We start from the raw sequence: 27,966 nt of genomic DNA, 5'->3' as shown, positions 1-27,966 counted from the left end.
CAAATTCACCCCCTTAACACCTCCACCCCAGGTCTTTCCTTCAGTTTGGACGAGGTATCATATCGTGTCTGTTGGATAGGGATCTATACCTGAATCCCCTTCTTCTAGATCCCTAGAGCCAGAACAAAACACGCTTTACGGCCTGAGGCCACGGCGACTTAACAAACCTTCGAGTATCATCCAAACACACGCGTTCATGCTTCACATATCTTTCCATTCAGGCCGACTCCATTAAAAATTGGGGCCACTTCTTTTGCAGTGATACGCGCCGACATCACAAGTACCACCGGCAGTTTTTTTTTTTCCAATGCTAATTGACTCGAGAGCTTTTCAAACCATGGTTAGATTTACCTGGTTAGTTTAAATATTATTTTCAACACCCCGTCCTCAAGTTTCCGAGCCATCGAGGACCGCAATGGCCTCAGGGGGGAGGTTCGCAGTCCCGCGTTGGGACAACGATATAATTGTGTCGATTGAGTTTGCTATTGGTTTGAACCTCTGACTCAGACCAATCGCAAGACGAGAAAGCTCTATAAATACATCCTTTGCTTCGACAGACTCGTCTAGCTGATACAAGAGTGCGTGAAGACCTGATTGAACCACTGCAACCAACTGGCTAGGGATATGCCGGAGCCCATATGAAGTGCGGTAGATACGAAGACACCGACTCATTTCCTCCATGTATTCGCACCACTGCTGCCGCAAATCACGGGCCACGGATACTTGTGAATCACGTTCAATCAGATGTTCAAGGAGGTTTGTGACCGCTTGCAAGCATTGGAGACTGTGAATGAATCAGTATGAGAAATCGGTCGAGGCACCCGCATGACATTGATGGGTCACTCACCGGAGAATCAGAAGCTGTGGGACTGGCTCTTTCTTAAGCTGTGAGGTATCTGGCCAAGTAGCCAGCCATTGCTGTAAACTTTTATATGGGCCCTCGGCTTTACCCAGGAGAATGCAGAAATCCCCACGCATGTGCTCATTCATAATGCCATGGATGTGAATCTGAATCTGGGTTAAATTGGAGAGCCCCTTTCGCATTTGAGGGAGAAGCGCGGGCTGGGTCGCAAAAGTGACCTGGTTTGACCGCGGATACGGGGTCCAATCACAATCATTGTGTCCTCCAACTTCAATACCATATACGGGTTGTATTAAGCTATGCTCCCTTTGAAGCCTCGTTGACATTTGTCTGGTTGTTGGTTAGCGAGAATTGGTCCTTGAGTTGCCAGAGAACCACTCACAGGTTCAAGCTGAATATGCTCCATGCCGTAATGGTGTGAACCTCTATGATTTCCTTCGACTGATCTTCGCCACAATGATGGCCATTTCGTTGCCCAAACAAACCCAAATCCCGTGCCATTTGGATCGCAAGTCCCAGCATCAGCCAACTCATATTGGCCTTACCCTGACACGACATCCTGTTGAGAATTTTCAGCCTCTGATTACAAACCATCAAACTGCAAAAGAACGCGGTGATTCACATACACACAACTCATCAAAAGAAGAGCCTGGACAGTTGTTAAACGGGGTGCTCCTTCCTCAGCCCGGAACAACCTCTCTGCCTCCAGGAGAAAATGTTGACCACGCGAAAATGTATCCTCAGGATCTGAGAACGCGCCCGGCCGATCAGAATAAGTCTGTTGGGTCATGAATAAGCTTCTTACAACGACAAGAATTGGGAGAAGGCAACATACACTGGCCATGGACAAGATGCTGTTGACCAGCATCGGAGAGCAAAACTCGGAGTCTAGCACTCCTCGTCTCATATGTTCAAGAAATTTGTTTTGATCCAAAAACTGGACACATGGATGATCCCATGTGAAGTACAGCGAAACAAGATGCGATACAAGGTCATTGTCATCCGTAACGTCTGTCCACGGCGTGGCCGGGACTTCCAATAAGGGAACGTCGCAGAGGTTTTCTAAGGTCACTCGTGCATAAGGATCAAGTGCGACTTGTGGTGAGACCTTCAGCTTGTCTTGCTCTGAAGAACCGGTAGCCGACTCAAGGTCTGAACCCCTCCTTCGCTGGAGCTGCGCTATGAGTCCCGCATCCAGGTGCTGATCCATATCTTCTGACAATGACAGACTCGCGGCTGACAAAAATTTTGAATCTGTGAATCGCGTGACGGGGCTTCCTACTGCATGGGCAATTTCGCTTAAAGACCCATTGCTCCTCACCAACATCACCAATTCGTTCACCTTATCCATATGTGCCGAACGCAATGTTGCCAACAGTGAGTCGAGCAGATCTTTGTGATCTGTCAACTCCTGGATCGTTCGTTTGACGGCGACTCGGCGCCTCAGATCTTTGCTTGGGTCGAAATGACAATCGCTCTCGGCACCGGCGCTGACACAAGCTTTGCATGGGGAAGGAGGTCCAGAGCACTATTTTCAAGAGAGATTTGGCTGTCAGCTCACGCCTTGCTCTGCGACATGTTTTCGTCAGACTCCTCGAATTTAGAACTTACCTTCCTCTTGGCTGCTTTGCATGCCAGACATGCTGTAGAATTCTTTTTCGGCTTGCCCACGGCCATCGATGATTGTGGTGCGACCACGCGTGGTGGGCCTGGCGCTAGCGGAGCGAAAGACCTCGAAGAGTTATGGTGGCTCATTTTCTGCGCCAAAAAATAACCTAACTCATGGGCCATCTGGTTCTGGCGAGCTGATTGGGAATCTACCGCCATCCAGTCTGTTTTAGCGATGCAAGCTCTAAATCAGACGTTAGCCGCTCGCCTCACACATCACAAGAGGGGAGGGAAGGGGTATAATACTGACCCTTATAGCCTCATTACAACACCAGCCTTTTGGTATATGGCGCAACATCAATTTAAAGCATTCACAATTCCATTTGTATGCGGACGAAGTTCAAGGGGGCATGCCGGATCAGGATGTCACAATCCTGTTTGCCTCGTTATGACCTCAAAGATTGGAACGTGGGAGAGCAATGGCTTCCACGCAGATGACAGATTCAACCTGCAGATTATAAAGCACAAATTAAACTGAGGGGGGCGACATCTCTGGCGCAAACATGCCGGGGTCAGCGGTTGTCACACAACCGGGTCCCTAGTGGCCCAAGATTGAACACAGGACAGCGATTGGAGAGAATACCCAGAGACCTGTCAACATTTACGTCGGCATACCAGACAAGGGGTGGTGTAGGGTCTCCATCAGGAAGAGCCTAGACCGGAATCTTGTTCACCGAGAGATTCGCGAAGGAGCCGATGCGCGCTCGATCATGACCGCTACGGCCCAAGTAGGGAACAGTCAAATTACCGGCTTAAAAAAGGGCTTGCCATCGGAAACGAGAGACAGGAAAAGAAAAAGAAAAAAAGAAAAAGGAAAAACTAACCAATCAAATCGATGGGTTCTCGGGAAACAAGACGCTAATATGCATTCATCATTATACATTACCACGAGGTCGAAGAGAGAGCGCCTCGGAAGACTGCGCCCGAATGATGATCATTCTTTCCGTCGAATCCAATCGCAGGATTCTTGAGCTCCCTCCATGGTACGAGCTGGGTCCAATATGAAAGCCCAGGGGCATGCGGGTTTTGCATCCCAAAAATCGGTGTGCTCGGTCTTTTCCCCCGGACTCTTTTGCCCCCATTATTCTCTGTTTTGCCAATGATCCTGGCTGTAAGATTTTTTGCCATTTTCCCATATCCACTTATCCCAACCGCACGTGGCCTCATTTGAAGGAACCTCCGATGTCTTGATACTACTCCACATGGTACCACCGATGTGGCCCGGTAGCGCCTTCATGAGGTGACGGGAAAGACTACCGCGCCGGTACATGCGCAACCAGTTTCCCATTTTTTACATTGGGCCCACTTTTGGCTGAGAACCTACGCCATGTACATCATGTACCTGAATTGCCATCAAGGCTGACCCTGGGGCGTCTGTACGATGTCGCAAGCAGGAACATCTCGATACCCACCATCTGATCAGGAATGTTGCAGCACGTACGTAATAAACAACGAAAGTCTTTCCGCTCCTCGATCAACGCTTGACATCATGGTAAGCCGTGATAAATATAGCCGGTATAGCTTTGTATAGGGTGGGGAACAGAACGTGGCCCTTGATCTTTACAGGATGTTTGCCAGTAGTTTCGAGTCAAGCGGCTGGTCTGGTGGCGACGCCCACGTAGATCATTGATATCATTACATTACAGTAGTTGATGAAAGCCCGGGACGATCTCCGCACCCACCGTCCCAGAGCTCTGTTATGGATCACTTTTTAACTTTTCTTTTCTTGATTTGACGGTATACTTTTTCAGATCCAGCCTCCCCAGATGCCAGTCAACTCTTTTCCGGCGTGTTTGATTGGCCGGGTGATTGCCGTCCAATCGGGTTTGGCGCATGGGCACCTCCTCCCTTGGCACTTGCTCCGCGTTGCACTAACCCACAGTAGCTGACTCGCTGGAGAATGCCTGTTTTTCAATCTTTTCCTCTTTTCCGTTATTTTCATGGTTCGTTCTTCTCTTTCCCGACTGGTCAGGATCGTTCTGACCCAAGGGGGCCTCTAGGGTACTAGTTATAATGTCAACGTAACCAGGGCCAGGCATGATCGTATCGGAGAGATCTATGTGCCGTGGATGACCTCTCTTTTAGCTACAAATTGGCGAGGCTCTTTCTATACCTATTCAACTTAATCGTGGTCTCGGTCCCATGGTTACTTCCATTTTTTTTAATTCCAAATCACTACTTCCGCGGACTTAAATTTGACCGAACCAGACAACCCCTCCTACATAGTTTGCCCTTGCCTATGCATGGCATAGCAGAGCTGCGCTTAACCGCACATCTCACTTTTCAATCTCCACCCAACACGGGCCACTGTGTACCTCGCAACGGGGCTATGTACCTACCGAATCCTTCTGAGAAGACCCACAGCGCTTGCATCCGACAAGGGAATGTAGGAATGAAGAATGAAAGCGAGGAATTGTAGCTCCAGATGAAAATGATCCATGGCTGCATAGCTACTCTCAACTTGAAAAATTGGGCAGGACTCATATCATGGACCAGCTTTGCAGGGCTCACAGACGCTTCGCAGATCCAAACATGCATGCGACCGCAGGTGGGCATATGTCAGTCCCAAGGGAAAAATCATTTACGAGGCTGATATCACTGACACATACAGTGGACCGCATTGAACGGTGTCACACTGAGGTTCTCCACCCTGCACGGCCCCAAGCTTGGTTCAATTAGCATCAACATCGCGTCCCAAACTCTAAAATCTCACTGTAATATTGTTGGACTTCTTCCTTGATTGATTTCATTTCTTCGTTTCTCACCTCCCATACGGATACAGTGATGGCCCACAAACGCCTTCGGTCCTAGGACCAGCAAATATGAGAAAATGCCTTAGCGGGATATTTAGTCTCTAGGACAGGTATCGGCACTACGACTTGGTCTTCGTACAGCTTTCTCCACAGTCACATACGTCTTGAGATAAACAAGACCGCCGTCGTGCCATCGTACCCAAAGCACCGGGTCCTTCCTAGCAGGACAAAAAAAGAAACAGTGATGCCGCATGATGGGTGGATGTTTGGTGGGTCATTTCCGCTCCTGGACACGGGTGTATAGTTGGGTTACCATTCAGCCGGGAAATATAATCCCTGTCTAGCTTAAGCGCCACCTGCACATCTATTAATTGGGCAAAGCCGCCGTCATCCTAAGCGATCTCTCACCCAAGTGGTGGTATTTTTTTCGACAACAGATACGAACTAAACCCTGCAACGCGGGCTTCTCTTCCGTTGCATTGGCATAGGCTGAGCGGCTGGATCCGTTACTCTGGTTGGTGCAAACATGGGGAGTTTGGTTCGGGGCGACACAAGTGGGCAGACAAGGGCCGCTGATTGGGCTTGTTTTGCATGGCTTGTGGTGTTTGACCGTGATCGAAGGTGGATTCCTGCGAATACGTCCCAACCCACCGGTTTCGGGGTTTGGCGGCCAATGTTTCAACTTTTAGATTCGTACTTTTGTAACCTGCCCAAAGGGGCCTTTGCGTGTTTGCTGTCCATTATATTGGTAGATGAGGTGTATGAGCTCCTGGCCTATCTTGCGTGGACCCCTGTGGGTCATTCAGTGGGTTACCCGTGATCAATGTTTTATATTACCTGACGCGCGGCACCCAGGAGCTCGGGTGTGTTGTAGTGTGCCAGGATAGCTAGTCATCATCTGCCGAATTGTCTCGGCATCCAAAAGATGTATATTGGAGAAAGCTAAGTTCTTTGGGCCAGGGTCTTAATGTGGGTTAATAATCGATCATTGTAGACCCCGGACTAGCAATATAGCGCTCAGTTGATCTGGCACTGGATCTAAGATAATTACCCGTGGACCACGCCAAGTCATATCTCTACTGACCCACTTAGATTAGGTACTATTCAACTGTATCTGGGTATTCAAATCTCACGATACTACTGAGCTAACTCAAAGTCTAGGTGGCATAGACCTATGATCGGATATCTTCCAAAGCTGGGATTATATATGTCATTTCTACATGAAAGCAAGTTGAACTAGATGGCTAGCCACTTGAGCAGCTTTTACTTAAGGGTAAATCAACAATTCTTGCTTCAACATGGAGCTTAATTCCGTCGACCCAATTCTATATCGCAGTATCGAGTCACGATTGCTAAGTCTATGGAAATCCTTTGCCTCGAAGCCTGATGAAATACTTGTCTCTCCTGGAAGATATGTTGCGGAAAAATAAGCCACATAGGAGAGCTCCATTGTTATAGTGACTCTCATCAGCCCTGAAATTTGGCAATGACGCGTTTCAAGAGAAACAAAGAGGTTTCTCATACTGAGACACCATACCGAACACATGGGATTGTCTCGACTTTGATAACGCGGCTACATGAGCTCACAGGCAATCAGATGGGTCTCTTGTTTATTGTTCTAGCTTTTTCTTCCATTTGACTTCCCTAGCTTCTCCGACATTGATTTTACAAGGCATTCCATCTTCCTTTAAACCGTGGATCTCACCACCTTCTCTATCAATCTTCTTTGTTCTCACCTTTTGTTTTCACAATCTTCTTCCCATCTTTCTTTCGCTTGTCGGCATCAATTTTTGAAGCCTTTGACCGAGTCCTATAATGACTTCGTCCTCACGACTAGCTCCAGTCCTGAAGCAAACTACCCCAATTGCCCCTCCACCTCTAGGCAACATGAATTCCTTGGGCGGTCTGGTGAATTGGTAAGCTCAACACTCTACGTATTACTTCTTGACCACTACTGACGAAGCGAAACCAGACTTTTTCTCAATAATGCGTACAGCACATGAAAATTGTCTTTAGTGATCGCACACTCGCAGCTTGTAAGGGAATTGCCTGCTTCCGACCAGACTGGTTCAAGAAAGCCTATAGCGGCGAATATAAAGGTGAATTTAAGGCACGTCTCTCTATAAGGCCTGCCAGGAAAGCCACTTCTAACAAGAAAATTAAATCCAGAAAAATAATGGAATTCAATTTGAAAGACACAAGTGCTATCTAATTCATGTGATGTTTAAATTGATCTATACGGGGAGATACACTGTCGACGGAGTCGCACTGGATGGATGCGCCCCGCCCAACGAGAATTCTCTAGGCGTCAATCCATTCGGACATCTTGAAAAAAAAAGAAAACCACCGCGCCTATTGATGATACTTCACAGAGGCACCCGAAGCTGAAGATTGTGGACTCTCCCGTGGCGAGAAGGGAAGGTACCCCGGAAAGGAAGGAAGACATCGATTTGACTGTCGAAGCCTGTTCAAGTAACTGGCCTTCGCTGACAACTTGCCCTGCCAGCTACTTACATGTCAGATCATATACCATATCCAATTGGTTCATGATCGCTAAGCTGAAGCAATACGCTAAGCAGGAATTTGTTCTCACCCTGACAGCATGCGATGACACCTGGAGATTGCAACTACTGATTTTGGATTTTTGTTCCCAGGAGCTGCTTACAAATCCCTTGAGATGAATTTTCTGAGAAACAACATGCATCAATCGCTGTAAAGAAACCTCAAGAACGTCTTTATTATCCTTGAACATAGATTCATCAATTCCGTCCCTGGCTTCATAGAGGATGATTGTTAGATCTACATCGCAGCGCAACATTATCTAGAAACGACCGGGGCTAATTGATCTCACGACAAAGCTTCAAAGTCGCAGAGCAGGCTCTTTAGTCGGGGCAGAGGGAATGATCTTGCGAGAATCGTCATCATATTGGGCAAGGGTGACAAAAGGAGAGATACATATGCATAGAAGTCTAAAAAGTGCAGCATTGTCTCATTGATGTGAAACGAGGCAGAAACACAGCAATAGAAGGCAATATTCACGAAATCGATCCATATGTTATTTGATAAAATTGATTCATCTTCCAGTTGTTTTAATGAGGATTCTGCCATGTGTTTACCTCTTTTAGCGACATGCATACTGGTTTTCCGAAAGAAGATTGTTCTGTCGAGATCAGCAATTTCGATCTAGTAACTGATGCTAGCAGACTCTCCGTGAAACCCTGTGTTGCAATATAAATGCGTCATGTTTCACCAATTTCTATTTATTTCCCCTACACTGAACCGTTGCGGACAGATGCCTCCATAGATAGCCACTCACAACCACATGCAGCGCAAACCGCCAATCTTATCTGTATGTCAATTGTTTCAGGCCGACTTCAACTATACTCTTTTCAGAAAGCTTATTAGCATCTTCGGTCGACATTCCAGACGGCTATTATCGGTAATGTGCCAACTAAGTGGGCCCGTTGATAAGGGCGAACTATCAAAATGGCATGTATCCGTACAGGGCGCAACATCCCCAAGACTGCATACAGATCGCTACTATAAGAGGAACTTATAAAAATAAATGCAATATGCGCGAGTCTGTGTTTGTTGATTATTCAAAACGAATTCTTTTGAAGTCTTGCCAATTGGTCCGATCCAATGGCAAATTTCTCGATTCCCGGCGAAGAAATTTCTTCGGCCCGGTTCCGTCCAAAGTCCGGGGCAAACCGCAAGTCCAAGGTTGAGAGATATAATAAGAGTCCTTCCCTTGTTTTTCTAATGACATTTCAGTCCTATAAATAACTCTTCTCAATTATCTAGTGGTGCAGTACAAACTTCTTACCTCCCACTTCAATTTCAATAATCAATCCACGAGTGACTCATACTCGACCAAACTTGCAATTTTCTTTCCATTGACTGGAGGGATCAGATTAATTCGTTTCCATCAATCCTAACGAGCTCATCAACATACTCACCCATTCACTCACCATGGGTTCCATCGCTCAAAATGTGGCCGAGCTCGACGGCTCGAGCTTCAACATCACCAGATCCACCAACCTGCGGGATGTCCCTCTCCCTGGCTCTCCAGAGGAGCTGAGTCACTCATACTGTACTGACCATATGGTCACCGTGAGGTGGACAGCAGCCAAGGGCTGGGAGACACCTGAGGTGAAGCCCTACCAGAATCTTAGCATCCCGCCGACAGCTTCCTGCCTTCACTACGCGACAGAGTGCTTCGAGGGTATGAAGGTGTACCGTGGCTACGACGGCAAGCTGCGTCTATTCCGTCCTGATCTCAACGGCGAACGCCTAAACTCCAGTGCGCTGCGATCTTCACTCCCCAGCTTCAAGTACGACGAGCTCAAGAAATTGGTTGGCAAGCTGATGCAAATTGACGGCGCACGTATGTCTTGACTTCATCCGACTTGACTCAGATTCCAAAAACTAATATTTCAAACAGGCTGGCTACCCAAGGATCGCCCCGGCTCATTCCTCTATATCCGTCCTACTTTGATTGGCAACGGTGCTCACCTTGGCGTCCAAGTCCCCAAGGAAGCCCTGCTTTACATTATCGCTGTCCCCTGGCCTGATTTTACCAAGATGAAGAAAGAAGGTCAGACCGAGCCTTCGAAGGGATTGAGACTGTACGCTTCGAACCCCAACACTATTCGTGCTTGGCCAGGCGGCTTCGGATACGCCAAGCTCGGTGCCAACTACGGCCCCTCACTACAGTCGCACGGACAGGCACAGGCGTTGGGCTTTGACCAGATCCTTTGGCTATTCGGAGAGGACCGACAGGTTACTGAGGCCGGTGCTAGTAACTTCTTTATTATTTGGCATAATGCTGATACGGGCAAATTGGAACTTGTGACTGCCCCACTGGAGAACCAGTTGATCTTGCCTGGTATCACCCGACGCAGCGTCTTGGATTTGGTTTCTGAGAAGCTTTCTAAGAAGTCGGTTGGTTCTCTGGAGCCATTGCAGGTTGTGGAGCGGACTTTGACTATTGGGGAGATTGAGAAGGCTGCGGTTGAGGGTCGGATCGTTGAGTCTTTTGTTTCGGGTACTGCTGTGAGTCCTTTTCTTGAGTCTTGGATCTTATAGTGGATTATTGATGCTGACGACGTATATAGTATTTCATCACTCCCGTTGCGATGATCCGCAACATTGAAACCGATATCAGTACTTTGGGTCCGAAGGGCGAGGCTGCGGGTTATGCTGCGCAGATTAAGTCTTGGTTGGAGGCTATCATGTACGGCACGGAAGAGCATGACTGGGCCTATATTGTTGAGCATGAAGAGAAATAGACAAGTGCTCTTTGTTTAAGATCGCATTCTGTTTCTAGTCCGGGTTAGACGCTTCTCCAATATGCTATTAGGCTAGAGAATAAAGGTACATAGACTTCACCTAAGCAATGGAAATGCACTACGCAACAGTGGGACAAGCCAAGATTGTCTCTTCAAAATGAGCAACTTACGACCGATTCCAGGAATCATAATCAAATTACTCAACATTCAAATTGGAAATACTTTAATATTTGGTATTGAAACATAGGCTTCGTTAGATGAAGTTAAGTCCCAAAGATTTCGGAACTAAAAGATGGAAATAAGCCTAGAGAGTTGCTTCCTCCGAATCAACAATCATAGGTGCGTACTCGCCGGTCTCTTCGTCCTCGTCATTGTCATCCATGTCTAGTTCGACTTCTTCGCCATCCTCCAATTGGATCATGCCACGTTTGACAATGGACTCGTGGGTCAGCTCCCAATCAAATTCCTCCCTCACCCAACTCTCCAATTTCGCAAGCTCCTTTTTCACCAAGGATCCCTTGTTCTCGTCGACAGCTTGATACACCAAACGGTGGAATTTCTTCAGCAAATTGCGAAGGAATGCACCGCCATCATCCCCGTCCATTTCAAACAATCCACCCTCCACATCATCACATCGTTTCAATTGCCGCAGCAGTAAACCGACAAACTCACTCATGAAACCTTCTTTGTCGACAATGGCCGCACGGGATGTCAAGACGAGCTCAAGTAACCGCTTCCACTGTTGTAAACAAGAGTAGTTCATCATGGTCAATACCATTAAGAATGTGAATTGTAACTCTCCGAGCACATGCGCCTCTCCCAGTTCCTCGTCAGATAGTATTTCTCCCGTTCCTGGATGTTTATACTTCGAGAATCGATCTATCAAATCCCCTAACGCCCAGGATCGATCTTGAGCTGCCTCGGTCCTTTCACGCCCAATGGCACCCTCTCGCCAGGTATTTTTCAGGTCAACAGGAAGAAACCCAAACTCCCGTTCCTGTTCACCCAAAGTCTCCGGAACACCGTCCTCTCCCACCTTCTGCGGGTCAAGTCCAGGGATATGATCAGCATCGCGGTTTGCCGTACTGGCCGAGGTAACCATCCACCTTGGATGCGCATCAACATCGTAATTCGGATTTCCGATCATTCGTGTCAGGATATCAGGGAAAATTCGATTTGTAAGACACCGCCAATTCTTGCGGCCGCTTTCCTCACTTTCATCGTCGTCTTCTAGCTGTGCTGGTTCTCCATTTATTGTTGCATCTGCATTCGGGACCATTGATTTGGACACACGGCTTCGATACCGGAATAAGCCTCCGCTCTGCCAGATCGCACCCAAGTTGGCTTTGTAGCGCATAGCTTCTTGGCAGTCCCTATCGTTGTCATATTTCAGCGAGGTGAGAGACTCGGTGTCTGCACTCCATTTCCAGATGTAGATCTCGGGTTCATTGCTCTGGCCTTTCTTTGGTCTATGTGATACGAGTGCGGATTCATTGTGTCCATATCCGACTGTATTGATATCTCCAATGTAAAACCATGCCCCGGAGCGTAAGGAAAGACTTTCTGTCGTGCCGGTATAGAGGAAGTGCCATCCATCTGGGAGGTCTCTGATTCCGTGGAATTTGGCGGTAGAGGTGAAGGTTATGAGATCGATGCCGACTAAGGTCTTAGGTGGGAGTTGGGGAAGAAGGATCGTCGGCGATGGCTGAACTGGTAAAGACATATTTCATATGATGTGTTTCCGGATATCTGAACTTGCACAAGCTGCTCTACGAATGGTGCGAGAAACGTGGTGAGGTCGGTAAAATGACGTAGACGGGAGAATGGGACGCGTTTCCTGGAATGGTATGGTTTTGTTTCTCAAGCAGGAGACATTAGAAGCATGAGAAGTATATTTAGAAGGAAGAATAGGTTTCAGTGTCGGGAAGAGTTGATTTGAAGGTTTTGCAAGACGCGCAAGTTGGATACTTTTTTTTATCAGCCCCGCGATAAGCTACCCGCATGGTATTAGCGGTCTTAGCCTCAGGCCATACTGCTACGTGCATAACTCGGAATTGACCTCCACGACTATTAGAATTTACGAGACAGTTACGACAAGGACAAAAATAACTCAGAAATAGTCAATTAATGAAAGAATACTCAAACATAATAGCTAAAACCGAGGACAAAGTTTTCTTTTCAGGGTATGAAAAAAATTGAAGACCAGGCAATAAGGGCCGTTCTTCGCGTTTATTCCATCCACAGTTGCGAGTAGACCCCGCCGGTAGCCACCAAGCCAACCACGCAATAGAGACGCAGTAGGAAGGATGAGACGTACCTGCACACGTCTACAGACGACGACCACGGCGACCACCCTTGCGACGAGTAGAGTCGGAGGGAGTGGGGGTGACGTCCTCAATACGACCAATGCGCATACCAGCACGGGCAAGAGCACGGAGAGCGGACTGCGCACCGGGACCGGGGGTCTTGGTGCCGTTACCACCAGTGGCACGGATCTTGATGTGGAGGGCGTTGATGCCGAGCTCCTTGCAGCGGACAGCGACGTCCTGAGCAGCCAACATGGCGGCGTAGGGGGAGGACTCGTCACGGTCAGCCTTGACCTTCATACCACCGGTAACACGGGTGATGGTTTCACGGCCGCTGAAGTAGAAATTAGCTGTTGAACTTTTGCGTAGTGTTCGATTCCCCGCTATGCGCAATTCCACCAAATTGAATAGATTGGGCGCGGGGTTTCAAAGAAGGGTTTTGGAAAGAAAACGTACGAAAGATCGGTAACGTGAACGAAGGTGTCGTTGAAGGAGGCGAAGATGCGAGCAACGCCGAAAACGAGCTTGCCTGTATGCGCTTGTCAGAGTTATGATCATAAGCTGAAATCGAGAATTTCGACATACCGTCACCGGCGAGGGGGCCGAGGGAGACGTTCTCCTTGGCGGCGGGAGCCTTCTTGGTAGGGGCCATTGCGACTGTTGGATGGAGTTGGCGTGGATGGAATACGGAACTGAAGAAGGAAGAAGAGGAAATGGATGAAAAAAAAAGTGGATGTGTGCCCTCGGCTTCAGCTGGGCGCTGATTGGCTCGTTGGGCAATAGCGAGCAAGCGAGATGCTGACTAAGGTGGTGCCGTTGTACACGGGCTGCAGTCGGCCCGAAAGGCGGTGAGGGCTTAGCTCTGTACGTCTATTTAAATTTTCTTTCGGCGGCCTCGTCCTACGTCCTCTGATCATTGCAATTCATCTTCCAAGCCTCTGCAGATACCGTGGAACACCGGTATCTTGGACTGCTAAGATACATTGAAACAGTTTACTAACCCTGCACGACGTGGTCGTCATTAAGATACGCAGTATACCCAGTTGAGGTTGCTAGCGTGAGTCTACAAGGATGGCACGCACCAAGGAAGATGCCTCGATCGGCATCATTGGAATGGGCGATATGGGCAAGATGTATGCCCAGCGCCTGAGTGATGCAGGATGGAGGTAAATACAACCTGTTTTTGTGTTCTCTCGACCTACACGCAATTTCCCTCATCAGGTAAGCTTTTCACTCTTGCTTTGTTTCCCTCCCCCCTTCGAATGATGACCTGAGTGCATTTGGCTCGAGTATGGTTCGGTGGTTGCTGCCTAGCCTTTTTGGTCGGTAGTGTACGCCGGACTGTCGATGATGTAAATATCTCGCTACCTTAATTTTTCTTGTCTGAAAGTTCTTTGAACTTATCGAATTTGTCTATATTCCATCACTCATACTTGCTTTCGGGAATATATGCTAATCAGTGAATCTAATAGGTCTTCATACTCAATATTTGATATCATGATTATTCATGCGAAACACGACAACAGCAATTATCAGTTACTAACATTTGATTTTTCATTTCCAAAGGATAAACGCCTGTGATAGACCTGAGAATTATGAATCTTTACAACAAGAATTTGCCTCTCAAGTACGTCTCCCGCTGGGATCATCCCGCCCAGACACTCATCGTATATAGCAAAGGGTCACCATCTTTCCCAATGGTCATTTGGTTTCCAGAATTAGCGATTTCATTCTGTACAGTGTAGAAGCCGGTGTGATCGACCGTGTCGTCGCACAGTACGGGCCATGTATGTTTCGGACCCATTTGACCCAAGCCAGTTTAAAGATCAGTATTTGTCTGACTCGTGGAATAATGAAGCTACCAAGCAAGGCGCCATTGTCGGTGGCCAGACGTCCTGCAAGGCTCCGGAACTTGCCGCATTTGAAAAGCACCTGCCGGCGGATGTAGAGATCGTATCCTGCCATTCGCTGCACGGGCCCAAAGTCAATCCGAAAGGACAGCCTCTGGTAGGGACTTCATGTCGGTACCCGATCTCAATAGAGGCTGGGAACTAACACTGCATAAACTAGGTTATCATTCAACACCGTGCTTCTGACGAAAGTGTCCGATTTGTTGAAGAAATCCTCTCCTCATTTGGATCCAAACATGTGCACCTTACCGGTGAGATGCATGATCGAATCACGGCCGACACCCAAGCCGTTACGCACGCAGCCTTCCTGAGCATGGGCACCGCATGGCATGCCAACGAACAATTTCCCTGGGAGATGTCCCGGTGGGTCGGTGGTATTGAGAATGTGAAGATCAATATTACTCTGCGCATTTACTCGAATAAATGGCATGTCTATGCTGGTCTCGCCATCCTTAATCCAGCTGCCAAGCAGCAGATTCGACAGTATGCCGAATCGGTGACGGATCTATACAAGTTGATGATTGGGGGACACCGGGAAGAGCTTAAGCGACGGGTTAAGGCTGCCGGTGCATACGTGTTCCGGGAAGGTACCGAAGGACAAGATCTGTTATTGAAAGACGAAGTGCTGGATCGATTCTCTCTATCCAACCGATCCCGAGAAAAGTCACCACCCAACAGCCATTTGAGTCTGCTTGCCATTGTCGACTGCTGGTCGAAGCTTGGCATCGTGCCCTATGATCATATGATCTGCTCTACGCCGGTATGTGACGAATAGCTTATGGTGGAGCTTAAACCCCGTTTTTTAACAATCTTGCAGCTTTTCCGTCTTTGGTTGGGTGTGACTGAATATTTATTCCGCAATGCCGAACTTCTCGAGGAAGCATTGGACACTGCCATCGATGCGACCACTTTTCGCTCGGATGATCTCGAATTTACATTCGCTGCACGGGTAAGTTTGTATCATCAGTGAGGCATTTTGGGATACTGACGAATTGGATCTTCACCAGGCTTGGTCTGACTGTGTCTCCTTTGGAGACTTTGAGAGCTACCGCGACCGCTTCGAGCGCATCGCTGACTACTTTGCTCCTCGTTTCCCTGAGGCGGCCACCCTTGGAAACGAAATGATGAAGACGATCCTGGAGAAGACCACAAACCAATCTTAATTTTGATATTAGGAAACGTGAGACCCGGTGCAGTTGAACGAGAAATTGGTGTCGGTGTATGATATGCCACAGGGGATATGTTTACTCTTTCTAAACTCTACAACATAGCTGTCATCCGGGCCTCCACCTAGGTATAAAAGGTCTATGATCAGCAATGAGTGAGACAATATGATCGAGGCTTAACGCGGGGTATGTATGCACCACAAGGTGCGATCCATCCAATATTTTTGATCTCAAATATGTGTACATGTAATATCATTAAGTAGTAGTTCACCTTCCAAGCTCAGAAGTATATACTGTGATATTGATACGTTCGTTGTTAGTGGTGTATGTATCCTCAAATATATAACCATGGAAACAGCCTTGAATCTAAACTTGACCATCACGAGAAGAGTACGTTCGTGAGTACAACAAAAAGAGACATATACGGGGATTATGAGACATTTGATTTTAGAATAACTGCCATGATTAGGCCTAATTAATATGACCATCTCCTATTGCGCCTTGAGTGCAGTGTTCGAGTGGCCGATGAAGCCTTAGTCATCCATGTGTTTCGTGGATCAGGCTGAACCGATCCGAGTGGGACAGAAGCGTATTAGAAGTGATCGTCCTGAGACGTGACCTTTTACTTGTGCTATACGATTCGTGGTTATGGCAAATGCGAATGCTCCGTGATCATCAGAACTACAACCCGTGACTGTGCGGAGGCCCTCCCCCTCCCTTACGATTTCGCTTCCCCATATCCCCGAACCCTTGCGCCGCGACTCGACCTCCCAACCCGTACACCAATGCAGCCCCTCGACACTCAGGACATTTGCCACAGGTGATAGACTGCCTCTGTGGCTAGATGGAGCTTTATGGCTTCCGGACACACTTCAGCGTTCTCCGCGTCGACCCAGCACCGCGTCTTGGGTGATGGTCGCTCGTCATTCAGCCAAGATGGTGGTTCAGCGGATGGCAGCTATATTGATGGAGCTGCCCGATCAGTACGCGATGGAAGGTCGGGGTCTGGAGGCAGCATTTCGACAGCTCCTCGTGGAGCATCACTGGCCCCCTCGTTTGGCGGGCCAGGCAGCTTCAGTGCGGAGCTCAAGAGCATGAATTCCCGCAGCGTGACCCCCCGCCCTGATGGCACCTATACGAGACGAGCAAGCAGATCGATCGGCGAAGATGATTTACCCACAACGGAGGAGCGTCAGGCTATTATTCGAGATAAGATTGCAAAGGAAATGAAGATCAAGACCGGGACTGAGAACATGCTCGAGGCGCTGTACGCAAAGCCTCCCAAGCAGACCAAGGAACAGCGGCTACGAGTGGAATCAGAATTGAGCTCATCCAACCGCAAACTGGCAGAGCTACAAAATGAGCTGGAAGAGGAGCTATTACGCGCACAGGCGCCGTCCACCACTCCCCCGCGCAGTCGTCTCTCGAGCCTATTCAGAGGGAGCCCTATGCGTTCACCGACCCGCAGTCACAACCTCAACGCTCCTGGACCCTTCGATGAAGAGAGACAACAAGATGGGGAAGGAGAAATAGAGTCTCCGACCTATGTTCTTACGGAGACTCTTCAGGCCCTTGAGATTGAGGGAATGTCACCTGATTTCTATGTTGAGCGCGCGAACAGCTTGGTCGAGCTGTTCAAACGATACCCCACTCTCAAATATGATCTCGCATGGTCTGTTTTTGGGCTACGCGTTCAAGTCATGCTTCTTGGTGACAGCAAAGAAGTGGTGGCTGCTGGCTATCGGTTGACTCGTTACGCCATTGCGGACCGAAAATCACTTCAGACTATTCGGGCATTGCACACGGATGAATTGGTGATATTATCACTGGTTAAGGAAAGCAAAGCCAGTATCGAAAGAGAGCAAGCTTTGAAGTTTGTGAGAGCTTTTCTCGACGTGAAAGACGGAGTCAAGGAAATATCTCGTGCCATAGTGCGTACAATCGTTTCCATTGCAGAGCATCATGATGATCGTTTACGGAACATATCAATCATGACATTGGCAGAGATGTTAGTCAAAGATCCTGAACTCGTAGCTTCCGCAGGCGGATTTGCTGCTCTACATGATGCTTTGTCTGAAGGCACATTTGGTGCTTCGGAAAGTTTGATTTCAAGTTTTTTGCATGTTCTTGATACACCACGAAGCCGAAAATACCTGCAAGGCTGCGAACTAGAAGCCGTCCTAGCGCCTTTTACCGACTCCTTAGCCGATTCTTTACGAAATGGCCGCTTAAAATCTGCCGCCCGAGCAATCTCCGCAATGCTCAAGACATGGCCTGGCCTAGTGATCCTTGCAAGACACCAAGCAAGACCATTGCGGTCTCTCCTTGAATCACTTCAGTACCCTGACTCCCAAGCTCGCGACCTCATCATGGAGTTACTATTCGACGCTCTGCGAATAAAGCCTCCGTCCTGGTCATCTTCTTTCCTCGCGGGCAGGAGACTCACCACTTATGGTCGAGTGTCGAATCTACGCTCTGATACCGACCCTAAGCACCCGCGCGGCTTTGCAGATGGCACTGCCAACAAGTTTGACCTGACGGCTCACTTTTCCACCCTTATCTTGGCAGCCTTGATTGCTGCAGGCTTACCCAAGGTAGGGAATTGCCTGAGATTTAGACCAACTGCACAATGCTAATCGATCATAGGCTCTTTCTGATCTGATTGAGGATGAAACAGATCCTTCACTTAGGCGCAAAGCTACTCTCCTCTTAACCGAAGTTCTTAAGCTGGCCCACCACTCACTACCAGCGACCGTCAGTGCAAACTTGCAAGTCCTTCCACATCTGCTTCCCGCTGCAATAAAATTTGACACAGAGAATCATGATGTTTCGACTTCAACCATCTTTCAAATTGAAAGCATCAACCGAACATTGGCACGCTCTGGAGCTGTCCCCAATGGAGTAGGGCGTTACAACGTGGACACCGACATATCAGCTTCTTTGCTACCAATTGATCAGAGTAAAGATAAGCTGACCTATTCCATGGATGAGACTCAATTTCGCAATGCCATTTTGGAGACTCATGTTTTAAACACTGTTAATTATATAAAGTGGAAGTGGGATCTCATCCATCGTCTGGTCGAAGGCCCCCTCACCAACCCCAAGCGAATGGACGAGGCAATCAAGGGTTCCAAATTCATGAAACGGCTTGTTGGGTTTTACCGGCCCTTCAAGTATCGCTTTTCTATGGTCCCAAACACCAAGCCAAACCAGCGCTATGTCCGGACTGGCTGCGCCTTGATGCGCACTCTCGTTCAGACTGCAGAGGGAACCAAGTATCTTGCTGAGAACAAGTTTTTGCGGCAAGTTGCTGAGTGTCTTGCGCAATTAGATCGCATGAGTGGATTGACCTCTGCCTCCCCATTGTTCTCCCGGGAGCAAATGGGAAACACCTTAAGTGGAGGATACTTTGCGATGTTAGGAACGCTGAGCGCTGACGCGAACGGCCTCCTCATGATGGAACGATGGCACATGTTGAACATGTTCTATCACATCATCGAGTTGCAAGATCGAAATGACCTGATCCAGACTCTCTTGGGAAACATGGACTATAGTCGAGAAAGCCATCTTAGAGTCATGCTTTCAAAAGCGCTCACAATTGGTTCAAAAGATATCCGTATCTTTGCCACACGCCTTCTCCGAAAATATGCGGTCGGCGATCTCACAGTGTCTCCTCAAGTGGCGATTGGCAATGCGGAATGGGTAGTAAAGCTTCTCGTGACTCAGCTATACGATCCGGATGTCACAGTTTGCCAGGTCGCTGTTAAGATTCTCGAAGAGGCATGCAACCAGCGAGACTATCTTGAATTCGTGGTCAAGTGCCGACCGTCTCTTGACCATCTAGGAGAGATTGGCGCACCGCTTCTTCTGCGCTTTTTGTCAACTTCGGTCGGCTACCATTATTTGGATGGCCTAGATTATATCACACAGGAGATGGACGACTGGTTCCTTGGTCGAAACGACTCTTACGTTGGTCTTGTGGAGGCCGCCTTATCCAGAGCTTATGTTGATCAACCACGTCGCAATAGTTTTGCGCCGGAGGATTTGGTCGACATGCAGGACATTGGAGTGGTCCCACCTCATTTCTACCGTGAACTTGCCCGCACCGCAGAAGGTTGTAAGCTACTGGAGCAGTCCGGTCATTTCAATGAATTCGCTTGGACAATCCGCGATTTTCGCCTCGACGAGGAAGATCACGAGGCGCTTCTCAAGGTGAAAGGATGCCTCTGGGCCGTTGGCAATGTTGGATCCATGGAGCTTGGTGCACCATTCCTTGAAATAGAAATCGTACAACGCATTGTGGCCATTGCAGAGAGCGCCGGAGTTTTGACTATGCGAGGAACTGCCTTCTTCGTCCTCGGCTTGATCTCTCGCAGTCGTCACGGGCTCGAGGTGCTTCGGGGTATGGGATGGGATTCAGCCATCAATCATGAAGGCGATTCGCTAGGTCTTTGTCTTCCCACCGACTTCCGCAAGCTGTTCTTGGTAAGCGTGCAGTGCCAGTGTCATCATATCCCACCACTAACAGGCCTAGATCTCTTTCCCTGGTTACGATTCCGAGACCAAACGTACCCCACAAGACAAAATCAAGGAGATTACCACCGATCCCGATGCCATCAACCAAAAAATCCTGAAGCTGGTTGTCGACATGGGAAATACCGTTTTATCCAAAAGATCTGCGTCGGACCTACACGGGTAATTTACTATTTTCCTCTTGTTCGATAGTACCTGCTGACCACGATTGATTTAGGATGAAATCCAAGCAACCTGAAAGGTTTCACCAAGTTCACCTTTTCCGAAAGACGCTTTGCATCCTCGAAAGCCATCATTACCGGTTACCAGCGCGACGGTTTGCCCTCGACCTCTTCGACAAGAGTGTTATGAGGCGCATAGTTCTTGAAGAAGATTCTGAGTCTGACTCAGATTGTTCCACATAGTGCTCATGATATCCAAATGATGAAGCGGCTTTTTCCACCTCGTTGACAGGGTTTATGACCATTCATTTGCTTGTTTCCTTTTTCCCAGTGGCGTGGCGTCAATGATTTATACACATTTCCAATCTATAAGCACCGAGAGTCTCGGCAAAGGATTGAATCATGGTCTGGTTTCATGTTTTCGTTTTTTTGCTCTCTGCATCATATCTGGCGGCGGACTGGCTTTGGAAATGAGACACGAATGATATCAATCACATATTTTGCGTACCTCGCGCATTGGCTTTTATATGCCGTTGTAGTCAATATCAAGATAGGTAATCTGACGATTGGAAACCGGGTAGAAATAGTCAGTATAGAGCAAACCTCATGTACAAACAATCTACTTGACCTAAAAACCTGAAATCCCAGTATCGTGTAAAAGAAAGTTCTCCCTATGACGCAGGTTCAGCGCACGCAAATTTTGATCTAAGATGGTGACTGAGACCCGCTTTTGATTGCAGATCCCCACCCTCATCCCCAGAGATTCGACCCGGTCTTCCCATGGTCTCTCTCCTCGAATGTCTCAAGAACTTTGGAAAAATATCGACCTCTCCGACCTCTCATTCTCACCGGCAAGCCATGGAGAATGTTGAAGAACCATCCCCGCCCCCGCCCCCGCTCCCGCCGCCAGCCGAGGCCGAACCCGTTGCGACCGTGGAGAGCTCGGATATGTCCAGCTCCGAAGAACATGATCCCTCCGAACGAAAGGTTGCCCCTCACATCGTCGTGCGGTTGATTCAGTGCTATCGCTGCTCGAAACCCCTGCGCGCCCCATGCCGATTACCGTGCGGGAATACTGTATGTCGGGAATGTTTGCCACCCGTCCGACCGCGCACGGGGATCACGTACCCCGTGGCGCAGGGTAGAGAAGAGGGATTTACATGTTACTGGGAAGGTCAAGATGGCTGCGTTGGCGAACATTGCGTTGGAGACTGCGGTACTGATGTGGTACTTTGCTTCGTGGTTGGGATCTTCCAAGAGGAATTGATGGCGAGGCAGGATGCCCGGAATGCGCGCGATGCGGATGGCCGGGCTATCTGTTGGAGGAAAGGTTCAAAAGATTCAGAGCCTGCTTCAGAACAACAGAGCCTTCATATAGGTCAGCGGACATGGCTCCATGGCTTATATCAGGCGGTTTATGAGGGCGACTTCCCTTACGATGCCGTTGATGTTGGTTATGAAGAAGCCGGTGGTGATTCTGGTGGAGCGTCGCTACCTCAAGCATATACCGAGGAAGATCGCAGCTGCTTCCAACAATTCAAGGAAAAGCTTCGGTGCGAACTAGACTGCCAGGTCTGCTATGCTCTTATACTTGATCCTTTGACCTTGCCCTGTGGCCATACCTTCTGTCGAACATGTATTGCTCGAGTGCTGGATCACTCCGATCTTTGTCCGATATGCCGCCGCAAACTTGGAATGCCCACGTCCATGCAAAATGAGCCTAGAAACTGGGTACTCTCAAAGCTGATTGACGAACTTTTCGCGGACCAGGTCGCAGCTAGGAGAGAAGCTGTCGCCCAAGATGAACTGGGTGTGGACCAAGATAAAAAGTTGCCGCTATTCGTTTGCACTTTGTCATTTCCTACCATGCCAACATTTTTGCACATCTTTGAACCTCGATATCGACTTATGATACGGCGAGTTGTTGAGAGTGGGGATGGCAAGTTTGGCATGGTCATGTATAACCGCCGGGGCCGGCCACAAGCAGATGAAATCGGTGGTGTTCCATTTATGCAGTATGGAACATTGCTAATGGTTGAGCGCTACGAGTTGTTGCCAGATGGGCGCAGCCTTGTCATTGCCACCGGAGTATCACGATTCAAAGTGCTGGAGGCCGGCATGCTCGATGGATATCATGTGGCTAGAACTGAGCGCATGGATGATATCTCTTTAGCAGAAGAGGAAAGACTCGAGGCAATGGAGACAGCGGCAAATGCAAATTTAGATCCATCCCCGGATGGACTTGATGTCGAAGCCCCATTAGAGTCGATGTCAACTCAAGATCTGATGCTGCTGACGCGGGAATTCATTCGTAAACAGCGCCAAACAGGCGCCCCGTGGCTACACCCGCGCGTTATGTTAGCTTATGGACCTGTTCCCACGGATGCCGCCCGATTTCCATGGTGGTTCGCCAGTATTCTACCCATCGCCGAAGAGGAAAAGTATCCCATTCTGTCCGCGATGAGCGTTAGGGAGCGACTGAAGATCTGTGCGCGATGGGCAAGGGAACTGGAGGCCCGTGACTGGTAATTATCAATCATGCTGTTCACAATATCCATCTAACTCTGTCTTCTAGGTCATCTCGCTCGTCTATAAATTCTGTCTTATGACTAGCCGTTCCTCTCCTCGTCCTTTGCCTTATACCTCTGGCATTAAAACCTCTCTCAAGATTTGTCAACTCCTTGACTCCCAATGTGCTTACGTCATTCACCCCTTTTACGTTTTCGATCTCAGTATCTTTCGGTGGCTCAACGCCTTTTCAGGAGACTATACGACAGACAAGCAACCCCGAAGAACAACCAAGCACCAACGCAGAGAACTCATCCCAGACTTATATCCCACAAACCCTCGTCATGGGTGCGTTCCTGGCGATATTCCTTGCCCAGGTGGGTGTCAATTTCCTACAGGTCCAACGCACAGGACGACGCCAGAGAAGACAGGCAATGGAATTACAGTTCCCACAACCTATTCCTCCACAAACTCGGCCGCGAACATGAGAGCCTGACAATAGCGGCGACGTGAGTCGAGTTAATAGAGAGGGACCCCCGGTGGCAGGTCTAGGAGAGAATGCTGGATAGAGCGCACAGTTCTGACGTATCGGGAAGTGCATTGATTGCTAATTAGATCACTCCCTGAAAGAGTGTTGATTCCCCATGAGCGTTTTCGTTTATATTTGATTTTCCTTAATCTTACCCGAATGCTAATAATATAAGTCCCAAAATCATAAACAAAGCAGGTTTACATATAGAATCCGAGGGCACATGAAATACATTCCGAAGATTGATAGCCTCTAGCGCTAAAATCGGCCGCCTTTCCACTCGTAACTCTAGAGAGCTAGCCATTGTTCTCGCCTATTAACACCCTGGCCTTCATTATGGTGGAGCTCAAAGCGAATAATGTCATCTTCAATATCAAATTGCATTGAAGAAGGCAAGCCACCAGTCTCACGAGGGTGCAAACGAGACTGTCGGTATTTTGAACTGCTTCGTCGTTAACCGAGGAACTTGTCAGGCACGTTGACTCATATGCTGAGCGATAACTAAAGTCCCATTGGCGCGTCAGGAGGATTTAACTTTGTAAGTGCCCTAAAACAGTCTGCAGACCTGCCTAGGCGTTCTGCAGATCGCACGTATTCAAGATCCCGCGGCGCATTGTTAGCCTGACAATGTGCAGAAGATCGAAAACAAGTCCTTGGCACACGTGTACACTAGTCGCCATACGATTTGCGAGAATACACGGGAGCTAGCTTCGATGCCGTGCAATATGAAGAGCCTAAAAGCTTCCGAGGGTTTGCAGACATCCCCGCGATGCTGCGGGATACTCCGTGTCCCGCTAGACCCTGTAACAATTGCCGAATCTCACTTTCCACTCTGCCTGTTTGCATCATGAGCATGGTGAGATGGTCTCTTGAAATGGTATTGTTAATCATGTAGGCGCACACTTCCGTCTATAAGTGAACAGAGTACTTCGTGCCTGCAGAAACTTACACTATTTTGAAAGGTGTTATGCAAGTCCCTAGCGTGGTTTCGTGCTACGGACTGTGCCGCTACACGTGGTCGGTTGCCAGGATATAACACGATAAATTGATATTGCGATACCACCTCGCTTAGCTCTGCGGAAAGTTGAATAGTGACGCGACCTGAAGAAATACGAATTACAGTCCAATGCTATCTAACAGGGCCTGGCATTGGATGCTTATATATAGGGAGAGAATGTAGCCACCGACTAGATTGTATTCTATAGCTCTATCCCTTCACCACCATTACCACTTCGCTAAGCACCATGACCTTCTCAAGGAATACAGCGTTTTTTGCGCTGTTTTCGGCGGTTTATGCCCAGTCGCAGTATACTTCTACTGCCACGGCTGCCGTAGCTAAGGCGGCTGCCACTGCGCTAACTCTATCTCCTACCTCGAGTGTCGCCGGTCTGACCTTCGATCGCTTTGTTCAGATCTGGTTAGAGAATGAGGATTACAGTGCTGCTATTAAGGATAGTAAGTGCTCATTAATGGCATGACAATCGATTATAATGCATATCGCTAACCTGGTATTTAGCCAACCTCGCCTACCTCGCGTCCCTAGGCATCACACTTACAAATTACTATGCGATCACCCACCCCTCTCAGGTAAGATGACTCGCCCAGATTTTCAAGTGATTCCTCGTTTCTCACATGAGGTCGCAGCCTAACTATGTGGCCGCTGTTGGGGGTAACACCTTCGGAATCACTGACGACTCTACACACTATATCTCTTCGAGCACTGAGACTATCGTTGATCTCCTGGAAGATGCTGGTGTTAGCTGGAGTCTGTATCAAGAGGATATGCCTTACTCTGGCTTCGAGGCAAATTATAAGAACCAAAAGACTGGTGCGAATGATTATATGCGCAAGCACAAGTGAGTCACCCACCATCCAGATTTGTGAGAGCACCAAGTTACTGATACATTGTTTCCAAGCCCCCTGATGAGCTACAACTCGGTCACATCGGATACCGACCGTCTTGCTAAATCGAAGAACTTCACTATGTTCTACAAAGACCTGGACAACAACGAGCTGCCTCAGTGGATGTTCATCACCCCCAACATGAGTATGTGTTTCTTTGTTCTGTAGTTGGAAATCTGTTGAAATTATACTGACTTCAATGTGGCTGGCAGCCAACGATGGTCACGATAGCTCCCTTGCCACAGCTGGACTTTGGTCTCGTAATTTTTTGACTCCTCTGCTCTCAAATGAGAACTTTAACACTGATAGCACTTTGATCATCCTTACCTTTGACGAGGGCTTGACCACGGGAACGAACCAAATCTATGCTGTCCTTTTGGGTGGTGCGGTCTCTAGCGCGCAGGTTGGTACGAAAGACGACACTGCATATAACCACTACAGTCTTTTGAAGACTGTGGAGACTAATTGGGACCTGGGCAACCTTGGAGAGAACGACGTGGATGCCACGGCATTCTTCTAGGTAGTTGTTATGATCACCGCCAAAGAATGCGACTCTATCGCATCAGACTGCATCAAGCTGTGCAGTTGTGATGTTTTAAAACGCTTTTTTCCCCTATGTATAGCCTTTAGCTCACGGAAAGTAACATCTAGAATCAGTTTTTATGTTACTGCCTTTCGATCCGCATATTACATCCTTTCAGGATATCTTAAAAGAAGGCAAAGTCGTTGTTATTTCTTTTACCACATTCATCTCATACAATCTTACTGGGTAAAATCCTCTATTACAGAATGAGACTACCATCTACCTTTCGAATCAACAAGAGAGCTACCAGGGTCCCCAGCAAAGTTCTTATGATATGCTTCTTCACGACTTTACTTCAATGAATGAACTTCTTTTAGGGGTATGACAAAGAGTCCTGGACATGGCTTTTGTTCTAAATTTTCATTGTTGAAAATTCCCACAATGACAGGTCAACTCACTAGCCCATCTAAGACGTACCATGATTTCATTATGATAAACCTGACCCTTTATTGATTCTAAGACATACCTATGCACTTATAAAGGATGTCAGATAGTCCAAGGTGAGCAGTTTCAGTCAGCATTTATTAAGAGACGAAATCTCCAAATTCAAGTACTATCAACACAAACGTCTTATTTCAACTTGGCTTCAAAACATTTCCTCAAAAAATAGAAATGTGTTTCTGCCCTATACATCCTCCAACCCATCGACTTGTGGATAGATGCTTCGCTAAAGGCCATGCTATTGCATGTATAATACATGGAAACAGTTACCACGAGCCTCACGCATTGTGTGTGAAATGCGAAGCTGCATCATTCTTACCCGAGAGCCAGGAAGAAGATGGGACCACAGATGCAGAGGAAGATGAAGTGGAAGACGAGTGGGAGCGATTTTTAGGGGAGATGTTTGTGCTCTTAGTTTATATAGGCATCATGGTGCTTCTTGGTAAGGCTGTCACACAATGGATACGTGAGTTCCAGAGGAGAAACGAACCGCCTGGAACGTGTTGTTCTTGAATTCCGGACAAGGAATCTCTTTCTGGAGATTGGTCGGGAAAAGTTTATCTGAGGTAGCCGCTGCGCTATAGATTCTCCTAGCCGGATGTAGCAATTGGTGTCCGGGTGTTTTTACGAAGAAGCATTCCACATAATCAGCTGCCGGGCTGTGATTGGTCAGCATGGATGAGTCAGATCGAAACACCTGCCCAATCGAGCTAGGCGGAAGATCAGAGTATACAAGCTCACCATTCTGCGCCCAATTGCCACCACGCATCTTGGGTAGCTTGGCCCCGCTCCGTCGAAGTACTTGCCCAAAGCTGTTCCCTACTTTCATACTTCTTGTTCTCACATTCCACGTTTTGGCTCTAGGCATCTATCGCGTCATATATGTTTACCAGGTGATCTGTTCGCTAAGTTGGTACGACTAACTGGTAACTTCTTTTGGACAAAAGCAATCGGCCAGTTTATATTTGACAGCTGGTTGAATGGTGTATCGAGGCAAGCCAAGCGGTGCTTGTGAGCGTTGTCGGTCGAGACGGTTGAAGGTAGTTTGGATCCACATGACGCCCTTTGACCATGTAGTCCCGAGAAATGCAGCGCAAGGGCTGATCTAGCTTACTAGTGCGACCAAGGTATACCATCCTGCAGTTCATGTATCAGGGCGAGAGTCGACTGCCCTGGGTATCGAAATAGGCTTGATCTGGGCTTCCGAGACCAGAATGAAGAGGTCATCAGCCGGGCACAACGCTCCGCGCGGAAGAAGCGGTCTGGCGCTATAACGCCCGTCAGCACGGAGGAATCTATATCAACTAGCACTTTGAGCTTTTCGCCAAGGAACAATATAGAGTTCCCGGCGCA

General features: G+C 48.2%; 8 protein-coding genes across 8 annotated transcripts; 5 read left to right on the top strand and 3 right to left on the bottom strand.

The window, feature by feature from the left end:
* Nucleotides 1-387: 387 nt before the first annotated feature.
* N7484_008340 (putative C6 transcription factor) lies at nucleotides 388-2,689 on the bottom strand (the record flags this gene model as incomplete). The annotated part of the gene is made up of 6 exons (XM_057118727.1): nucleotides 388-784; nucleotides 848-1,192; nucleotides 1,245-1,421; nucleotides 1,489-1,640; nucleotides 1,698-2,390; nucleotides 2,474-2,689. The coding sequence occupies 6 exons, from the start codon at nucleotides 2,687-2,689 to the stop codon at nucleotides 388-390; spliced, it is 1,980 nt and encodes a 659-aa protein (XP_056968282.1).
* A 6,566-nt stretch (nucleotides 2,690-9,255) lies between these two features.
* Nucleotides 9,256-10,574, top strand: N7484_008339 (branched-chain amino acid aminotransferase, cytosolic; the record flags this gene model as incomplete). Its single annotated transcript, XM_057118726.1, has 3 exons — nucleotides 9,256-9,670; nucleotides 9,728-10,338; nucleotides 10,401-10,574. 3 exons carry the CDS (start codon nucleotides 9,256-9,258, stop codon nucleotides 10,572-10,574), a joined length of 1,200 nt encoding a protein of 399 aa, XP_056968281.1.
* A 304-nt stretch (nucleotides 10,575-10,878) lies between these two features.
* On the bottom strand, nucleotides 10,879-12,297 carry N7484_008338 (AAR2 splicing factor family protein; the record flags this gene model as incomplete). The annotated part of the gene is made up of 1 exon (XM_057118725.1): nucleotides 10,879-12,297. The coding sequence occupies one exon, from the start codon at nucleotides 12,295-12,297 to the stop codon at nucleotides 10,879-10,881; it is 1,419 nt and encodes a 472-aa protein (XP_056968280.1).
* Nucleotides 12,298-12,901: 604 nt separating this feature from the next.
* N7484_008337 (40S ribosomal protein uS11) lies at nucleotides 12,902-13,532 on the bottom strand (the record flags this gene model as incomplete). The annotated part of the gene is made up of 3 exons (XM_057118724.1): nucleotides 12,902-13,214; nucleotides 13,337-13,409; nucleotides 13,466-13,532. The coding sequence occupies 3 exons, from the start codon at nucleotides 13,530-13,532 to the stop codon at nucleotides 12,902-12,904; spliced, it is 453 nt and encodes a 150-aa protein (XP_056968279.1).
* Nucleotides 13,533-13,951: 419 nt separating this feature from the next.
* On the top strand, nucleotides 13,952-15,953 carry N7484_008336 (prephenate dehydrogenase (NADP(+)); the record flags this gene model as incomplete). Its single annotated transcript, XM_057118723.1, has 7 exons — nucleotides 13,952-14,046; nucleotides 14,447-14,507; nucleotides 14,556-14,667; nucleotides 14,739-14,887; nucleotides 14,951-15,550; nucleotides 15,608-15,739; nucleotides 15,798-15,953. The coding sequence occupies 7 exons, from the start codon at nucleotides 13,952-13,954 to the stop codon at nucleotides 15,951-15,953; spliced, it is 1,305 nt and encodes a 434-aa protein (XP_056968278.1).
* Nucleotides 15,954-16,810: 857 nt separating this feature from the next.
* On the top strand, nucleotides 16,811-20,893 carry N7484_008335 (putative cytosolic regulator Pianissimo; the record flags this gene model as incomplete). The annotated part of the gene is made up of 4 exons (XM_057118722.1): nucleotides 16,811-18,550; nucleotides 18,603-20,441; nucleotides 20,491-20,651; nucleotides 20,707-20,893. The coding sequence occupies 4 exons, from the start codon at nucleotides 16,811-16,813 to the stop codon at nucleotides 20,891-20,893; spliced, it is 3,927 nt and encodes a 1,308-aa protein (XP_056968277.1).
* A 615-nt stretch (nucleotides 20,894-21,508) lies between these two features.
* N7484_008334 (uncharacterized protein) lies at nucleotides 21,509-23,646 on the top strand (the record flags this gene model as incomplete). The annotated part of the gene is made up of 2 exons (XM_057118721.1): nucleotides 21,509-23,168; nucleotides 23,384-23,646. 2 exons carry the CDS (start codon nucleotides 21,509-21,511, stop codon nucleotides 23,644-23,646), a joined length of 1,923 nt encoding a protein of 640 aa, XP_056968276.1.
* Nucleotides 23,647-24,931: 1,285 nt separating this feature from the next.
* N7484_008333 (uncharacterized protein) lies at nucleotides 24,932-26,109 on the top strand (the record flags this gene model as incomplete). Its single annotated transcript, XM_057118720.1, has 5 exons — nucleotides 24,932-25,142; nucleotides 25,204-25,274; nucleotides 25,332-25,543; nucleotides 25,604-25,734; nucleotides 25,802-26,109. 5 exons carry the CDS (start codon nucleotides 24,932-24,934, stop codon nucleotides 26,107-26,109), a joined length of 933 nt encoding a protein of 310 aa, XP_056968275.1.
* Between the last annotated feature and the right edge of the window lie 1,857 nt (nucleotides 26,110-27,966).

Source organism: Penicillium longicatenatum, assembly GCF_028827895.1.
Source record: "Penicillium longicatenatum strain IBT 33135 chromosome Unknown contig_6_segment0_segment0, whole genome shotgun sequence".
NCBI classification, from domain to species: domain Eukaryota; kingdom Fungi; phylum Ascomycota; class Eurotiomycetes; order Eurotiales; family Aspergillaceae; genus Penicillium; species Penicillium longicatenatum.
The sequence above is the reverse complement of the archived record's forward strand: the minus strand, read 5'-3'. Positions and strand labels throughout refer to the sequence as shown.